The following is a 17053-nucleotide window of genomic DNA, read 5'->3' as shown; positions in this document are numbered from 1 at the left end:
GTTTGTTCTTCCACCTGATTCTTCTTGGTTTTGGTCTTCTTATTCCTCTTCTTCGGTGGTGTTGTGGCAGCGGCGGCGGCGTCCTCCTGCTTCTCCTCCACCTCCAGTGGTTGAGTGGGCGTCTCATCGCCTTTAGGCCCGCCTCCTGCTGCTGCTGCTCCGTCCTCTCCATCCTCCAGGTTCGTCTTGCTCTTCTTCTTCTTCTTCTTCTTTCCAGCTGTTGTGGGCGGGGCCTGTTCCTTCGGGGCTGGTTCTTGGTTCCCGTCTTCTGGAGGAACCGCAGCAGTGCTGAGCAATTGCTGGTCTGTGGCTGGTTCTGACTTCACCTCCTCCCCCACCTCCTTCTTCTTCTTATTCTTCTTCTTCTTGTTTCCTGCCTTGCTTTCTGGAACTATGACGGCGGCCTCGGTGGGGAGAAGAGCTTCTGACTGACCTTCCGCCACCTGGGTGACCTTCACGCAGGGGGCGGAGCTCTGAGTCTGGGCTTCAGTCTGTTTGTCTGATGCAACAACCACTTCCTGTTGAGAGGCCTCGGCCCCGCCTCCCTCCTGCGGCTGCTTCTTCTTCTTCCTCCTCTTCTTCTTCTTCTTCTTCTTCTTCTCCTCAGGAGTCGCTGTCTGTTCCACGGGTTTCTCGTTGTCCTTCACAGCGTCCTTGTTCTGGGTGGTGTCAGAATCCTTTTTCTTTCCTGAGACGACAGACACAAAGGTCGGTTATCTGCGCTGGGGGAGTTGGGTGGGACCGGAGCTGTAAGGTCACAGCTAGCGGCGAGCTAACGTCCTCGCAACACACACCTTTAGTCTTCTTAGAGCTCGGCGCCCCCATCTCCTCCGCCTCCTTGTTCCTCCTCTTCCTCTTTATCCTTTTCCTGCTGGCGAACATGTCGTCGTCCTCGTCGGTGGAGACCTCCTCCGCACACTCGTCCCGGGGGAAGATGCCTGAGGAAATCGAGAGTCAGGGGCAGGTTGTTTACCTTTAAATTTCTAAGAATGTTCTTCACACACACACACACACACACACACACACACACACACACACACACACACACACACACACACACACACACACACACATATATATGTATATATATGTACTTTTATAAGAGTTCAGCCTTACCTTCACTGAGGTCACGCAGCCTGTCATGCAGCAGGAGGCGCCGCCACAGAAGAAGAACAATGGATCATTTTAAGTTTTTGGAGGCTGAATCATGAAGCTAAGAAAAAAAAAACAAAACAAAAAAAACAAACGTGGAGGCTAACGCCGAGCTAACGCTAACTCACACTTTGATGATACTGTAGAGCTTCTGCCGGTTGTGACTCGGTGTTTTGGCGCGACTCGCCAAATCCAGCAGCCTAGAGGCCAAAGAGGCGTAGTTGAACTGACACACACACACACACACACACACACACACACACACACACACACACACACACACACACACACACACACACACACACACACACTTAGATTTGACTTCCTGTCTGAATCTCATTAAGTCCCGCTAGCGCCTCCTGCAGGACACCAGACTAACTGCAGCTTTCTTCAAATGTACCAGCATCAAAGATGAAAAACTTGGTTCACCTGCAGGACGGGTCCCACATCATCACCGTCTTCGTCATCCAGCTCCTCCGAGTCCAAGTCCTCCAGGTGTTGGAGCTCTTCATCATCTTCATCCTCCTCGTCATCTTCATCGCCATCTTCATCCTCCTCGCCGCCTCCTGCCCTCAGCTTGCCACCTGTGAGACACAGAGTCAGTCTCAGCGGCACCGCCAGCCGTGTTTTTGCCTGCTGACACTTCAGGTGTAGTGTAGCTGCTGCCATGATGCTATGGGATGATCCAGGTGAGAAGGACAGAAGACAACACAATAGGGCTGCAACTAATGACTACTTTAATAGTCGACCAGTCACTGACTATTGAAACGATTAGCCGACTAATCAGATAATTATTATAAACAATAAAAATTATTATTATTATTATTGTTAAAAATAAATAAATAATAATAATAATAATAATGATAATGATAATAATGATAAAGATTTCTTATCTCAAACCAATTGACAGGTACACTAGGGCTGCTTGATTCTGGAAAAAAGAGTGAAGACCATTGCACACGTGCGAGTCTCAGCAGAGATTGTAATGAAGTGAGATGGCTCACTCCACTGGAGAAACACGTCGACAATGGAATTCATCGTCGACTATTTTCACGATCCGGTATTTTTGTCGACGAATCGTTGCAGCCCTACAACACAAGGTCCGAAACAATGACCTTCAGGTTGGTGACGCACCATTGAGCTGCTTTGTGGCTTTGCTCGCCACCCGTGGTCCTTGCTGTGCGCCGCCGCCCTCCTCGTCCTCCTCGTCCTCCTCCTCCTCTTCGTCGTCGTCTTCCTCCTCGGACGCCTGTCCTGAGTCCGAGTCGGAGGCTCCGCCCTCTTTCAGCTCCTTCAACAGGTCTTGGATGGCGAAGGGTGCCTGTTCTATGATGGTTCTGAAGATGCTGCTGCAGATGGCGCCGAACAGGACGCGGCTGCAGAGGCGATGACATTGCGGGAAGACAGGCGGTGAGGGAGGAAGGGAGAGGGACAGAGAAAGAGAGGGAGAGAGAGGAGCGTGGCTCGCACCGACTTACTCTTTGGTTTTGGCTGCCGTCTTACAGAATGGCTCGATGAGGGTCAAGTTCTGGTCGGCGGTGAGCTGGAGGACGCAAAACAAAGACTAATTTTTATTTGTCAGGCGGTGAAACGTTGGTGTGGATGAACCTGACCTGACTGTGCATTAAAAGGAATAAAGAAAGTGTCAAGTTAAATAAAGGTTTTGCAAAATACAAAGTTAAAAAGATCACAAAAGTGGCGAGTACAGATAAAGATGTTTGAAGTGTTATGGAATACTATACAATATAATAAAATATTTAAATATTAAATATTCTAAATATTAGCTGCAACCAGTGGAATGCAAAGCATGACACTATACCAATTAGGATACAAAAATACTATCAAGTAAGTTCATTACAGTGACGTCAATGAAATAATAGTAAGAGAGATAATAATAATAATGATGCAAAAGTAAGATTGCCGTATAATCTAATAAACAATATAATTAGTTCTATAATTTTTTTTTAACAGAAATATATAATAAAATACAGGGTATAATATAAAAATATATATCATATACACACGTTGTTGGTACCCTTCCATTGAAGAAAGAAACCCCCACAATGGTCACTGAAATAACTCAAAACTGACAAAAGTAGCAACAAATAAAAATATGCTGAAAATTAACCAATGGAAATCAGACATTGCTTTTGAGTTGTGGTTCAACAGAATCATTTAAAAAAAAACAAAAAAACAAATTAAAACTGGCCTGGAGAATAATGATGGTACCCCTGGAAAAGGTTGAAAATGATTTGACCATAGGGACACACCAAGGTTTGTCCTGTAATTAGCATCACAGGTGTCTTCAAACTTGTAATCAGTCAGTCTGCCTTTACTACTTTTGTCAGTTTCAAGTTATTTCAGTGACCATTGTGGGTTTTTCTTTCTTTAAGAAAGGGTACCAACAATTTTTTCCACGTGCGTAAATATGATATGCAATATAAAGATAACAAATCTGAGTGTGTGTGTGTGTGTGTCTAACCTGTGCGGCGGCCACGCCCGCCAGCTCGGCCATGTACAGGTCCAGGATGTGGAACTGCAGCCCGCTGGGAGCGTCGCTGTTGCTCTGCAGCAGCTGCGTCGTCAGCAGCTCCAAGAACCTGGACACAACACTGAGACCACACACACACACAACAACAACAACACAACGTCAGCCATGGGCGAGGGAGTGGGCGGTGCTATTGTGACCTGAAGGGCCATGAAGGCATCACCTGCTCTCCCAGTTGGTCCTCTTGAGCATCTCGAAGGTCTGCCGGTACATGAAGCGGACCAGCTGGAGCAAACACACAAACAACACAAATGAGCATCGACAACACAGAGAGGTGGCGCTGTTGGACCGTGAGGTCTAGACCAGGTGGACCAGGAGGACCAAGAGGTCTCTACCATGTCAGGTGGGCCAAGGGTTCAGGACCAGACCATGTGGACTAGACCGGGTCAGGTGGACCAGGAGATCTAGACCAGGTGGACGGTGAGGTTTGGACTAGGTGGACCAGGAGGACCAAGAGGTCTGGACCATGTCAGGTGGGCCAAGGGTTCAGGACCAGACCAGGTGGACTAGACTGTCTATACCAAGTGGACCGGACCAGGTGGACCAGACCAGGTGGACCGTGAAGTTTGGACTAGGTGGACCAGGAGGACCAAGAGGTTTGGACCATGTCAGGTGGGCCAAGGGTTCAGGACCAGACCAGGTGGACTAGAATGTCTAGACCAGGTGGACCGGACCAGGTGGACCAGGAGATCTAGACCAGGTGGACCGTGAGGTTTGGACTAGGTGGACCAGGAGGACCAAGAGGTTTGGACCATGTCAGGTGGGCCAAGGGTTCAGGACCAGACTAGGTGGACTAGAATGCCTGGACCAGACGGTCAGGTGGTCACCTGGAAGAACTTGTCCATGCGCAGCCTGTCGATGCCGGTCCACTCTCTCTTAATGGTCTGCAGAAAGCTCTCCATGTAGAGGAACTCTGAACACACAGACAGACACCACACATACAACATCATCACGTGAGTCGCCTGCGCTCGTCAAGGACACAACAGCCGCACTCAGAGAACATCAATAAACACACTTACGTCCATCAACGCTCTGGAAGCTGTGGATCAGGCTGGAGATCTGCCTTGACAGCTCCTCCTAGTGGGGGAAAAAAAAAACAACACACTGCATGAGATACAAAGTCAGGTCAGGAGTCCTGCAAACTGTTGTGTAGCAGGTTTTCCTGTCCGGTCTTCAGTTTTCTGCTTCAGTTTTAGAAGGAGGCAGATACTCCACTTCTCTTTTGGAGACAATGTATTTATATTTATATATATATTCTAGATGTACCTTACAGTGTACACTGGCAATCACTTTTAGCCCCGCCTTCTTTTTTCTAAAAGATGCTGGTGTGATTTTCTTCATTTATAAACATAAAACCAATGCCACTTTGTCATTAATGTCCCTTCTCTGATCACATGATCCAATTCAACCAATAACTGGCCTCCAATAGGAAGAAACTCCATCTCAGAAAATAAAAAAAAAACTAAACCAGCAAAAGATTTGAAAGTCCAAAACTCTGTCCATTTCTGTCACATCTTTACCTTCCACCCTGGACTCCATTTCTACACAACATGAGGAAAAAAAAAAAATTGCTTGAGGAGTTTGTTCCTCCTTCCAGTTGCCAGGTGTCTCCTCACCTGAAGCAGCGGCTTGTCCTGCATCCACAGGCAGTAGAAGAGACCCTTCCACAGCTTGAGCAGCTCGTCGGCGGTGAACGCACCTGGGCAGAGGAGAGGGGCACAATAGTAAGACAACAGCAGGCAACACACAACACAGGCAAGCCGATGGCATAAACAAACACACACACACACACACACACACACACACACACACACACACACACACAATGAGTTTTCGTGTCGCTGCTTCCACAGCCATCCTTAACTCTTAGGAAATGTTACCCTAATAGAAGGTGGTGGAGTCTCCACACACACACACACACACACACACACACACACACACACACACACACACACACACACACACACACACACACACACACGTGCAGAGCTTCCCTGACTCCACGCGTGCGTTCTAGTTCACGCACGCCATCCAGCAGTACAGATCCAGTTGTTGTTGTCGTTTCTTATTTCTCTACCCACCCCACCAAAAGGCCGTTACAACCAGAACTCGTCGTCATCACCCCTGTGGCTCCCAGCGAGCTAAGCTAGTTGGCTGGCTGGCTCCGGCTAGCTTAGAACCACGGGCTAACAGCGCAGGTTACAGCTCACCTTTGAGCGAGCGGGCACTGATGTACTTCCTGAGTTTCTTGATGGCCTTGGTCCTCACGGGTCTCTCGTTGGCGGCCAGCCGCTGGGCGAACTGAACCTCCGCTTCCTGGAGCAACGCCATGCTCACGCGACTCACGTGGAACGGCAGCGGCAGGAGTAGCTGGTTGTGGTGGTTGTCAGCCTCGTCGCGTTTACCCACGTTTGCACCGCGTGACGCGCTCTGATGACGCCATGAGAGCGAGACAACGACAGCGTTCCACTCGACTTCCGTGTTTCGCCGCAATGGGGCAGCAGCGTTGCGTGCGCACATTCCGCGGAGAAGCCTCCGACTTTTTTTCCTTTCATACATATACTTTCAGCGGATGATGACAGTTTATATTATCTTATTCAATATACTAAAACTCATTATTTCAACTTTATATAGAATTTATCTATTTTATAATTTTATGCACTTATTGTTAAAGGGTGCTTTCCCACTTTTGTGAGCTCTAAATACTGTTACAATGGTGAATACTAGTGTCAAGCGATGTCAAAGCGTCAAATAATGAGGTTCATGCGTTTGGACATGAGCCCTGCAAGTTGTTGGCCATGGTTCTGAATGCTCTGTTTCACCAAGTTTTTTCAACATTGGGATCGCGTTGATGTCAATACCCCGGAAGTTACTGCATATTGCCGTGCGCTGCTCCAAGAAAATGTTTTTTTTTGGTGTGAGGGAAATTTTAAATAAAATAAAATAAAATAAGATAAAAAAACAAAAAACAAAAAAAACTGAGCGACTACCAAAGCACCAAGGACCCCAACCGTCAGAATGGAACGAACAAAGAAAATGTTCGAGGTTTGTTCAGCGTAATGCGGATGCGATGGAACACCGGCCCGGTGGGCAACGGGAGTGAGACGGCTCGACTCGGCCGGTGGACGATGACAGAATAGTCAGCCATGGCAATATTTGAAAACATGTATGAGGACTGTGACTGTATTGAGACCTCAAGCAACATTAGTTTTAAGACTACTTGCAACGTACTAATTTGTGTTGCCCCGTGACCCTGAGCTCAGGAAGAAGCGGGTATAGAAAATGAATGAATGCATGAATAATTCGTGTTGATAAACTGTTAGCCACCACTGCTAACTCTGTGCTCTGCTTGTGTGTTGTGTTCGCTGGCAGCGATTCTGACTCGCAAATTTCGCTCCTTATAGTGATTTTCACGCTGCCAGCATGTTAACGTGGGTTGTATAGAGCTCTTCCTGCTTTGTGCTTTATATGGACTTAAATTGTGCAGATATTCTTGTCTAATAATAAACGACTCCATGACTCAAGTGATCGTTTCAGCGTCCATATTTTCTCTGCTAGGACAGTGTTTTGATGCAAGTCAACAGTATGAAACAAAATCATTCTAAGCCCTATTAAAACGTCCAGGGACCTCAAGATGGGTGTTCAAAGTCAAGTATCAAAGTGATGGAAGAGTAGAATGATACAAGTGCAGACTCGTTGCCGAGGGCTACTCACAGTTGTATGGTGCTGACTATGATGAAATGTTTTCACCAGTGGTATGATTCAGCTCTATTCGTACATTACTGTCCTTTGCTGTTCAAAAAAAATCTACATGTCCACCAGATGGATGTTGTAACTGCATTCCTCAATGGACATCTGGAAGAGGAAATATACATGGAGCAACCAGAGGGCTACATCAAACCAGGTCAGGAGCATCTGGTATGCAAACTGAAAAGATCAATCTATGGACTGAAACAGTCTCCTCACTGTTGGAGCAAGGCTTTCACAGAGTTCATGATGGAGATTGGATTCAAACAGAGCATGTCAGACCCCTGCGTGTTTATGACATCAAGACAAGAGCTTGATATACTCACGGTTTATGTGGATGATTTGATTCTGATTACAGAGTCACCTGAGAGCATGAACGAGCTCAAAGCGGCTCTCAAGGAGCGCTACAAGATGAAAGACATGGGTGAGCTGTCCTACATCCAGGGCCTCTCTGTGATCCATGATAAAGAAAAGAACAGTGTCATTCTTCAGCAGAAGCGTTACATTGAAGCCATACTTCGGAAATATGGAATGGATAATGCAAATCCTGTAGCAACTCCTGCAGATGCCAACGTCAAGCTGAGAAAGAGTGATGGTGTCAGTAAGCCAGTGCACCAACATACCTATCAGTCAATGGTTGGAAGTCTGCTGTATGCTGCAATGGCGACAAGACCAGACATAGCTCAAGCTGTGAGTGCTGTGCCAAAGTTCAACGCCAATCCGGACGCTTTGCATGTGACTGCTGTAAAGAGGATACTTCGATACTTGAAAGGGACAGTGAATCTTGCTCTGAAGCACGAGAGGTCAGACTCTGAAGCTTTAATCAGATACTCAGACGCTGACTGGGCTGGAGATCAGGATGATCGCCGGTCAACAACAGGCAACATCTTCCTACTGAGTGGAGGAGCGGTGAGCTGGCTCAGCAAGAAACAAGCAACAGTTGCACTTTCAACAGCAGAAGCTGAATACGTCACACTCAGTCAAGCAGCTCCAGAAGGAATCTGGCTGAAACGACTTCTGTGTGATCTCGGAGTGGAGTCTGTGTCCACAGTGATCTTGGAGGACAACCAAGGAGCCATCGCAATCGCAAAGAATCCCGTGAATCACTCCAGGACCAAACACATAGACATTCGCTACCACTGCATCCGTGAATGTGTGCAGAATGGACAAATAGAACTGCAATATTGTCCAACAAATGACATGAAAGCGGATATCTTTACCAAGCCACTAGCTAGACCTAGATTTGAATATCTCAGGGGAGAGATCAGACTTTTCCCTATTTAAAAATGCATGACAGGTGTACGAGGAACGCTGCCTGGTCAAAGAAATTTCTGAAGAAATGTGAAAAAGAGTTCCAGTGTAACCAATGTAAAAGGAATACTGTTTTGAGAAAAATGTCTGTGAAAAAGAGTTCCAGAAAAACAATGTAAAACAAGTTTACAGTTTTTGTTGTTGTTTACATTTTTTTTTTTTTTACTTGACTTTACTTGTAAAGAAGAGCACGGCTCTGACATATTATTTCTTGGGACTTAATGCTATTGTAAAAGTAAGTGGGAGTGTCGTAAACGAGCAGTACTTTTACCAATAGATGGCGCCACTGCTCTACCATCATGCTACCTCTGGTTGTATGTGTCCAGTGAAGAACGCACTTCCTGTTTTATGTAGCATTGACTCAGTACGCTGCCGTTCAGTAGTTTATGTTGCTTGCAATAAAGCTTGTTCTAAAACAATAGTGGGCTGGGCGGGAGGCGTACACGGAGGAGGCCGGCGGTGGAGTGAAGTGAAACAACGTTTTTGCGGGATGCAGGAAATACGAGGAAGCGATGCAGCGACAGACGCAGATCTACAAAGCTTTCAGTGCGGGTAATCGTGTGTCGCTGCTCTGGAGGGGCCTGAAATCAAATACAAAGGGCTGGAAATTAGTATAATAGGTCCCCTTTAAAATAAAAACACCAAGTTTTTGTTTTGAGTGGTACAAGAATATAATATTATATTGATATTTAAAATAGGCCGAAAACACCTCTGTTTCACTTGATGGTTCATCCTGTCATTCCCCCCCCCCCCCCCCCCAGCTTTGTGTGAGAAAACAACATTTAAATGACGAGGTTCTATTTTACTCATTTTAGGTATTTTCTTCCCTCAGTTTAATAATTTGAGTCCTCAGTCTAGCAGGATGAGGAGAAGCTCTCCACTAGCATGTCAGCTTGAAGAGGAAATATTACGTGATTTTACTCACGAGACCTCTGAATAGTAGATTGTTGTTGTAGACTGAAGTTTCGTCTTGACTCTGACCTAATCATTTAGTCAATAGTCATCAGGTATTGACAGTTGATTTACTGTATGAATTCTGTAAGGAATGAAGCAGCTTTCTGCCAGACTGGTCCAGACAATCACATTCATGGTGACAATGACCAAATGACCCCTGACTGGTTTGACCTCAATGGGACTCAGGCAGAACACAAAGAATTGGATTACTGTCTCTGCACATAAAGTTATATCCAGTCATATACACATTTAATAGTTAACTTCTATTTGGTCATTTCTGACTTTTATCTGTTTTTTTCTGAAGTTTGTTTACTGAACTTGGTCATGAAACACACAAAACTGAAGTCCTGACTTCACTAATTTCCGTCAAAAACATTTATAGCTTATTTTTTCTTCATTAATGTTAACAATAAAAACAAACTGCCTTCATACATGTTGTTTGTCAAAGCACTTCACCACCAACATGAAAAGAATGTTTCATCACTTGTCTTACTGATGCAGGACATCTAATCCTAGTGCTGGTTGACTGGTTAACTGGTCAGCAACTCCTTCTGAGCTCTTCACTTTTCCTAAAAAACGATATAGAAATAGAGAGCAGCATCACTGTGGCTGATCCAGGTCCTTAATCTGAGCAGCAGTTTGTCATTAATATCCCTCAGCAAACAATTTATGAAAGACTGATGTTTAAACACAGACGTGTTTGTGTTACATAGTTCAGGGACAGAGAAGGAGATCAAAGTCTCCAGGGTGTCTCTGAAGGGTGACCGGTCCAAAGGCCTCTGTCCAATCTTCAGTAATGAACCTGCTGAACCTTCTGACACAAAGCAAGAAAACTTGGACTGACTTCCCCTGCCCTCTTCCTCCTGACGTTGGCGGTTCAGTTGAAGGTGGTTCAGTTCACATTTATTGTGAAGAAGCTATTTTTTGTTTTTTTGTTACTCCTGTAATATGGAATCACAGGGGTGCCAAAATTAAAAATAAATGAATAAATAAATAAACTTAAATGGGAACGAATAAATAAATAAATAACTAAATAGAAATATAAATGTATATTTTTTCATTGACTTTTCCCTTTTATCATTGTAAAAAAACAAATGGAAAAAACACTGACAAAAGTTTTGCCTTTTAATAAGTGTTGTTTGCTGGTGTCATGGTAACCATGCATTGCATCCGGTCTATTTCCTATATTTACCATGCATCACGTCCGGTCGCATGTGTAGCCGGTCTGGCTTAACACTGCCTTCGCTACTGACTTTGCGTTGTGTCTTTGGTGGGTATAATGAGGCGCAGACGCATGCAGGTCATTTGGCGGGTGGGATTTATTTTCTGTTCATAGAAAATAATAAAACACAAAATGAGTTCGGCACAGCACGTCTCCACCGACCGTCTCCCTCCCCAGCAATGCTAAAGCTAAAGAAAGCAGACGAGCACAATTTTCAACAAATCGAACAAAAGGGAGCCTACATACCTGTTCATAGAAAATAATAAAACACAAAATGAGTTTGGCACAGCACGTCTCCACCGACCGTCTCTACAACATACACATTTAACAGAAAAGCTTGTAAAATAATACAATAAAAACGGTCTCAGTACTGTGACCACAACTAATTTCTTACCTCTCCCCAGCAATGCTAAAGCTAAAGAGAGGCGAAGCCGCGAAGTGCACCGGAAATGACGCCGCTACTGCGTCAAGGGTCAATAAAATAAATTAAAGCAATGAAATTAATTTTACAAAATAATAGCTCCCCCAAAACAAAGAAACAAAATTCTTATGTATGAACAAAATAAACAATAAGAGCTTTTTATGAAATCAAAACAACTAACACATCGGTTACATCCTCCCCTCCTAGATTTCACCAAAATCACAATCATACCTGAGTACAGACCTGTTTATTGTAACATACATGACATCCAACCACACTCTGAAGTTTCTCCTGGGATTGACTGTAAAACCTCAGTGTCACCACCAGCATTGTGAGCTACCCATTGCACAGGTTCAGAAAAGACATAAGGGTGATCAAACCTTAGCCTCTCTTAGATAGTATGATGCCTTTTACACCATACACACATCCCACTACATTCAAACACGCAAAGCATACTGCGCATCAAACACTGCATGGAAATTACATCAGCCAAATACATTTTCATTCAAATTACAGGCACAACCATACAAAAAAAACAAACTCATGTTCAACCCCTCAAAACAGTGTGAGGAGAGACTGAGACCTCTCACTAACGGAACTAGCAAAATCTCTAAAACCAAAAGGCCTTTGAACCATGGACTCAATTAGTCGATTCACTTTTTTTGTCACTCTACAAACTTGTGTCTTGACAACTTGCCCTGCATCTGCACTATGGCCTGTGTCTCCGAGGGGCACCTGAGTAATCGTGTCATGAACTGGACATGCTAGTTGTGACTGTGAGTTAGTGCAACTCCCTGCATCTGCTAACGGTAACTAGTCATTTGAGGAGCACTGGATAGGATCTTCAGCCAACTCCTCTTCGCTGAGCTCTGAGGCACCCTGGCTCTGAGTGTCCTCTGAACCACCCATTATCCATGTACTGGCTCCATCCTCCGTGTCTGCCTCTTCCCAATAGTGCAGAGAGTCAGTTACGCTCGACCCTTCCTCTGACCCAACATCACATAACTCCACTCCAGCTGCCTCCACTGGCAGGAAACTGATGTCCAGTACCAGGTTGCGGTGTACTATCTTTGCATCACCTTTATTATCTTCCAGCTTGTATGTGTGAGTCCGCAAGTTTCTGTCTCTGACCGTGTAGACTGTCGCATTCCATTTACCAGCCAGCTTTTTCTTTCCTCTTTCACCTCTATTGGCAATGAGCACCCTGTCTCCTATGTTGAGGTGAGTGCCTTTTTGTTTCCGGTTGTAGCCTTTTGCTTGCTTGTCTTGTTCTTTCACTGAATGTTTATGGCCAATTCTGGCTGCTTCATGAAGATGCGACATGAGCGTTTTCACATAGCTTGAATAATCGACGACCACTGGATCCTGCAGAACCTGCTTAAACATCACATCCACGGGCAGCCGTGGGACCCGACCAAACATAAGCTGAAATGGTGCATACCCTGTGGTTTCATGCACAGTTGCGTTATATGCGAATGTCAATGTCTGTATCTGTTGTGGCCATCTTTGCTTCTCTTTGAGGGGAAGAGGTCGCAGCATGTTTCTAAGAGTTCGATTAAATCTCTCAGTCCCTCCATTCCCCATTGGATGATACGCCGTAGTGTGTGACTTTGAGACTCCGGACAGTTTGACCAATTCTGCGATGAGCTCACTTTCGAAGTTGGCCCTCTGATCAGAATGGACGCGCTCAGGGAACCCATATACACAAAAGACGTGATCCCACAGTTTTTTTGCAACTTGTTTAGCTGTCTGATTTATGCAAGGGAAGGCATGGGCTAGCTTAGTAAAGTGGTCTGTTACAACGAGCACGTCCACCGAACGCTGTTTACTGTCCTCTGCACTCCAGAAGTCTAAACATACCAGCTCCATTGGAACCGATGTTCTGATACTCTCAAGCGGGGCTCGAGCAGAAGGGTCTGGTGTTTTGGCTAGAATGCACCTTTGACAGCACCTGACGTGATCCTTTACATCGGACTCCATTTTCGGCCCAAAAAAACGCTGCTTAACTCCACGGCTCTTGCCCCGGCAGCAGTGTCCCAGTGATCCTGGGCATCCAGAAGAGCCTTAACAGCCGCAGCGTCACAGTGATACCCACGGGGGGCAGATTGGGGTTGCGAACTGCCGCAAGCTGATTTCTTTACCTGACACTGGACCTTCAGCTGGAAGGTGTCTTGAATACCGTCGTGACAAACACTCTCAGCTTCAGCAAGAAGATGGCTGTACTGCTCTGTGATGAGCCTTTGACTGACTGTTTTCGCAAAAGGATCTCTGCTGAGGGCGTCAGCTACTATGTTCTTGGAGCCAGGTATGTGTTTCAGGTTGAATGTGTAAGGGGCGAGTTTGGATACCCAGCGCTGCTCACATGCATCGAGCTTGGGCTTTGTCATAATATAGGTAAGAGGATTGTTGTCAGTCCATACTGTGAAAGAATGACCTCTTAACCAATGATTAAACTTCTCGCATACGCTCCACTTTAAGGCTAAAAACTTGAGCCGGTGTGCTGGGTATTTCTTCTGGGAATTGCTCAAGGTTTTACTGGCAAAAGCAATGGGGCGAGCCTTTACTTGACCAACTGGTATTTGGGACAAAACAGCTCCAAGTCCGTCTAATGAGTCGTCAATAGACAGAATCAGAGGCTGAGAGAAATCTGGGTGAGAGAGGATAACACAGTTTAACAGAGCATCTTTCAGTTTAGACAGGGCTGCATCACACTCCTCTGTCCAATCAGAGGGTTTAAGTTTTCTGTAAGAACCAGCATTGGAGTTCTTCCTAACTTTTCCACGTCTCTTTTGTCCAGCAGTAAGAGCAAACAATGGTTTGGCTTCTGAAGAGCAGTTGGGAATAAAATGTTGGTAATAAAATATCATTCCCAGAAAGGATTTGATCCTCTTTACTGCTGGTGTGCAGCCATCATCATCCATGAGATCTGCTTTTGACATTTTAGATATGACTTCAACTTTTGCCGGGTCCACAGCAACTGCTTCACCATTTATAATGTGGCCCAAAAACTTGACTGAAGATCTCATTAAGTGGCATTTCTTGGGGCTGAGTTTCAGGTTATGGAGTCGAAGACGCTGGAAAACAACCTTTAACCTCCTCAAAGCCTCCTCTTCGGTTGCAGCAAACACAAGCAGATCGTCAAGATAACATAACAGACTGCTAAAATTGAGATCACCAAATATGCTGAGCATCATACGCATAAATGAGGCAGGGCTATTGCATAAACCTTGTGGCATCCGATTATATTTATATAATCCCATTGGAGTTGTGAATGCAGTGTACCTCCTGTCCTCCTCAGCCATCGGGATGTTATAAAATCCGGACATCAAGTCCATTGTGCTGAAGTAGGTGCTCCCACCCAGGGCAGCTAGACAGTCTGACTGATGTGGCAAGGGGTGTGCATCTTTGAGGGTCCTGGCATTAAGCCACCTGAAGTCTGTGCAGAGCCTCAAACTGCCGTCCTTTTTCCACACAAGCACGAGGGGAGAAGCATAGTCACTGACTGACTTCCTTATTAACTCCTGTTCCTCCATTTCAGACAGAACCTGTCGCAGTTTCTCGTAATGGGCTGGTGGGACTCGGCGATAAGGGAGGCGAAACGGTCTCTCGTCAGTGAGTCGGATGCGATGATGAAAACCTTTTGACTCACCACAATCCAGTGCATGTTTAGAAAAGATGTCATCATACTCTTCGATCAGATTGACTAGTCTCTCTTTCCCCGCTTGATCAGCATGGCACTGTTCAATGTCTATGTCAGCAAGCCCAAGCTGTTGTAATCGCTCCTTGAGACCTGCGGGCTTGATGTTTTCATTCTTTTCCTCCTAATTGGTCTTTTCAGGTTGGTTGACACCTTGGAAAACCTCAAAGTCTTCCACGGCTAAACAGGTTGACACGTCTGCTAGCTTGCTGTTTCTCTTTAAAGTGATGGGCTTGTTTGACACGTTAGTAATTTTCATGGGAATCCATCCATCACCCCACAAAGGAGTGATGACACGGCCGACCATGATGTTACGAGGCATAGACTTTGATGAGGTGGGTTTGACGATCACCGTGCTGCCTGGTGACATGGGGGTGTTCTTTGGCAACTTACCCCACACCAGATGTTCTTGCCTCGCTAACAGGTTGACTGACTGCTGGAGCTTGACGGTACCAATCATATCTGGAAGCTCCTCGCCTCTCCACCGAGATGAATTTGCCATGAGGTCAAGAAACCGTTCACACTCTGGGAGAAGATTTCCACTGGAGACAAGACGCCAATAATCACTGGTTATCTTCAATTGGTGCATGAGGAATCTGATGACATTTGTGCCTATGATCAAATCGTCCCGCTGGCCGGATACCACAAGAACAGGCACAATGCAGCTCTCTCCATACAGTTTCATTTCCATTTCATACATGCACTTTGGTTTACTTTGTGTCCCTCCACAGCCGCTCACAAAGTGAACCTACAGCGAGTGCTTGATGGACCATGGCCTCTGCTCCAGCCAAGATGCGTTTGCTTGGTGGTCGGAAAAGGAGACCAGATTTATGGACTCACTTCAGATATATTCCTGCCGAGAGGAAAACAGAATGTATCGTATCAATAGAGGGAGAAGGCGGTGTTAGCCGGTGCGGCCACAAACTTGGTGGCAAAAACATGTAACCCGGTGGTTAAATAGCGATATTTCAATAATAATTCAATGGTTGAAAAAGTGTTATAAAAAGGGTCTTTGTTTATTGTTTTATTATAATGTTTATTTTGTGATTTAATTTGGAATATTGTTGGACGTAAAAAAGAAAACTAAGTGTAATGTGAGGGAAAATGCTCATCTGGATTGTGGGGTTATATTGTGGTTGTGGGATACTGTTGTGTGATTGGCTGAGAGAGTGGGAACACCTAAGAAGTACGAGGTGTGCGAGAAGTGAGGAGGCGAGTGAGTGAACGGGCGAGCGAGACTGGAGACTAAAGAGAAGAAAAGAGGTGGAAGTGAAGCTGAAAACAGTTTAATAAGGTGTCAGCACAATACCCCTAGGTACTGTTTTTAGGCACAAGGACCCTTACTGGCAACTCGCCAGTGTAAGTGTTTTTTTTGCCTGAGCGGTGCGGCGCTACTTGGTCGGTCTGAGTATCGAGCAAACGCAGCTCGACGTGCCTGGACTGAGGACGGTCACCTGACTGCTGGACTAGCGAGTCTGCCGTGCCAAGGAGCTCCGTACCTCCGAACACGTGTGTGTGCCAGTGACGCCCAACAGAGGACGCCGTCACCAAACTGCTGTTGGGGTGAGCGAGAGACACAATTCCAGAGGAGAGGCTAGCCTGGCCGCTAGCTAGGATCGACGTTTTTTTTGACCGTCAACACCACCGAACGTGCCATCCGGGCTCCGAGGGGGAGCGAAGAGGTTGCCATTCAGCAATCAGTATCCTTTCGAACAGGCCTGCAACGGGGGGTTATTTCCTTTATTTATTTTTATTTGTAGTTTATGCCGGCTTAGGTAATTTAAGTAACAACTGACTGATGAGTGTATTATTTCTGTTTGTGTGTGACTGAAAACACAACTGTTTCACAACTGTTTATTTTTTTATCTTCAAGGTTACATATTTTGCTGTATTGTCTTTATTTGCTTGTTTTTTCTATAATACAGTGTGTGTCATTTTTTATACTTAAGTGTGTTGGTCTATCATTAAGGGGTTTTGTACAGTCGTAACATTTTTCATAAC

At 45.5% G+C, this 17053-nt stretch overlaps 1 protein-coding gene and 1 long non-coding RNA gene across 3 annotated transcripts in view; one reads left to right on the top strand and one right to left on the bottom strand.

Annotated features, from left to right (window-relative positions):
- The window catches only part of rrp1 (ribosomal RNA processing 1), a 7888-nt gene extending 1769 nt beyond the window's left edge, over positions 1 to 6119 (bottom strand). The window contains exons 1-13 of one of the 2 annotated variants that reach the window (XM_076030420.1): positions 5911 to 6119; positions 5317 to 5399; positions 4720 to 4777; positions 4528 to 4613; positions 3864 to 3925; positions 3635 to 3764; positions 2631 to 2695; positions 2287 to 2528; positions 1582 to 1736; positions 1281 to 1378; positions 1117 to 1136; positions 795 to 938; positions 1 to 688 (exon numbers count right to left, since the gene is read on the bottom strand). The exon at positions 1 to 688 is cut by the window's left edge and continues 196 nt beyond it. In XM_076030420.1, the coding sequence (XP_075886535.1) occupies positions 1 to 688; positions 795 to 938; positions 1117 to 1136; positions 1281 to 1378; positions 1582 to 1736; positions 2287 to 2528; positions 2631 to 2695; positions 3635 to 3764; positions 3864 to 3925; positions 4528 to 4613; positions 4720 to 4777; positions 5317 to 5399; positions 5911 to 6031 (1952 nt within the window). In that variant the 5' untranslated portion in view covers positions 6032 to 6119. The remainder of the gene's footprint in view (positions 689 to 794; positions 939 to 1116; positions 1137 to 1280; positions 1379 to 1581; positions 1737 to 2286; positions 2529 to 2630; positions 2696 to 3634; positions 3765 to 3863; positions 3926 to 4527; positions 4614 to 4719; positions 4778 to 5316; positions 5400 to 5910) is intronic. The other variant, XM_076030422.1, reaches the window with a different exon arrangement.
- The window catches only part of LOC142891207 (uncharacterized), a 132376-nt gene that overhangs the window by 90861 nt on the left and 24462 nt on the right, over positions 1 to 17053 (top strand). The window lies entirely within an intron of this gene.

Source organism: Nelusetta ayraudi, unplaced genomic scaffold (genome assembly GCF_046127955.1).
Source record: "Nelusetta ayraudi isolate G7.1 ecotype Tasmania unplaced genomic scaffold, CSIRO-AGI_Nayr_v1 ptg000028l, whole genome shotgun sequence".
In the NCBI taxonomy this organism is placed as follows: Eukaryota; Metazoa; Chordata; class Actinopteri; order Tetraodontiformes; family Monacanthidae; genus Nelusetta; species Nelusetta ayraudi.
Note: the sequence above shows the minus strand (reverse complement) of the source record. Positions and strands in the feature narration are given on the sequence as shown.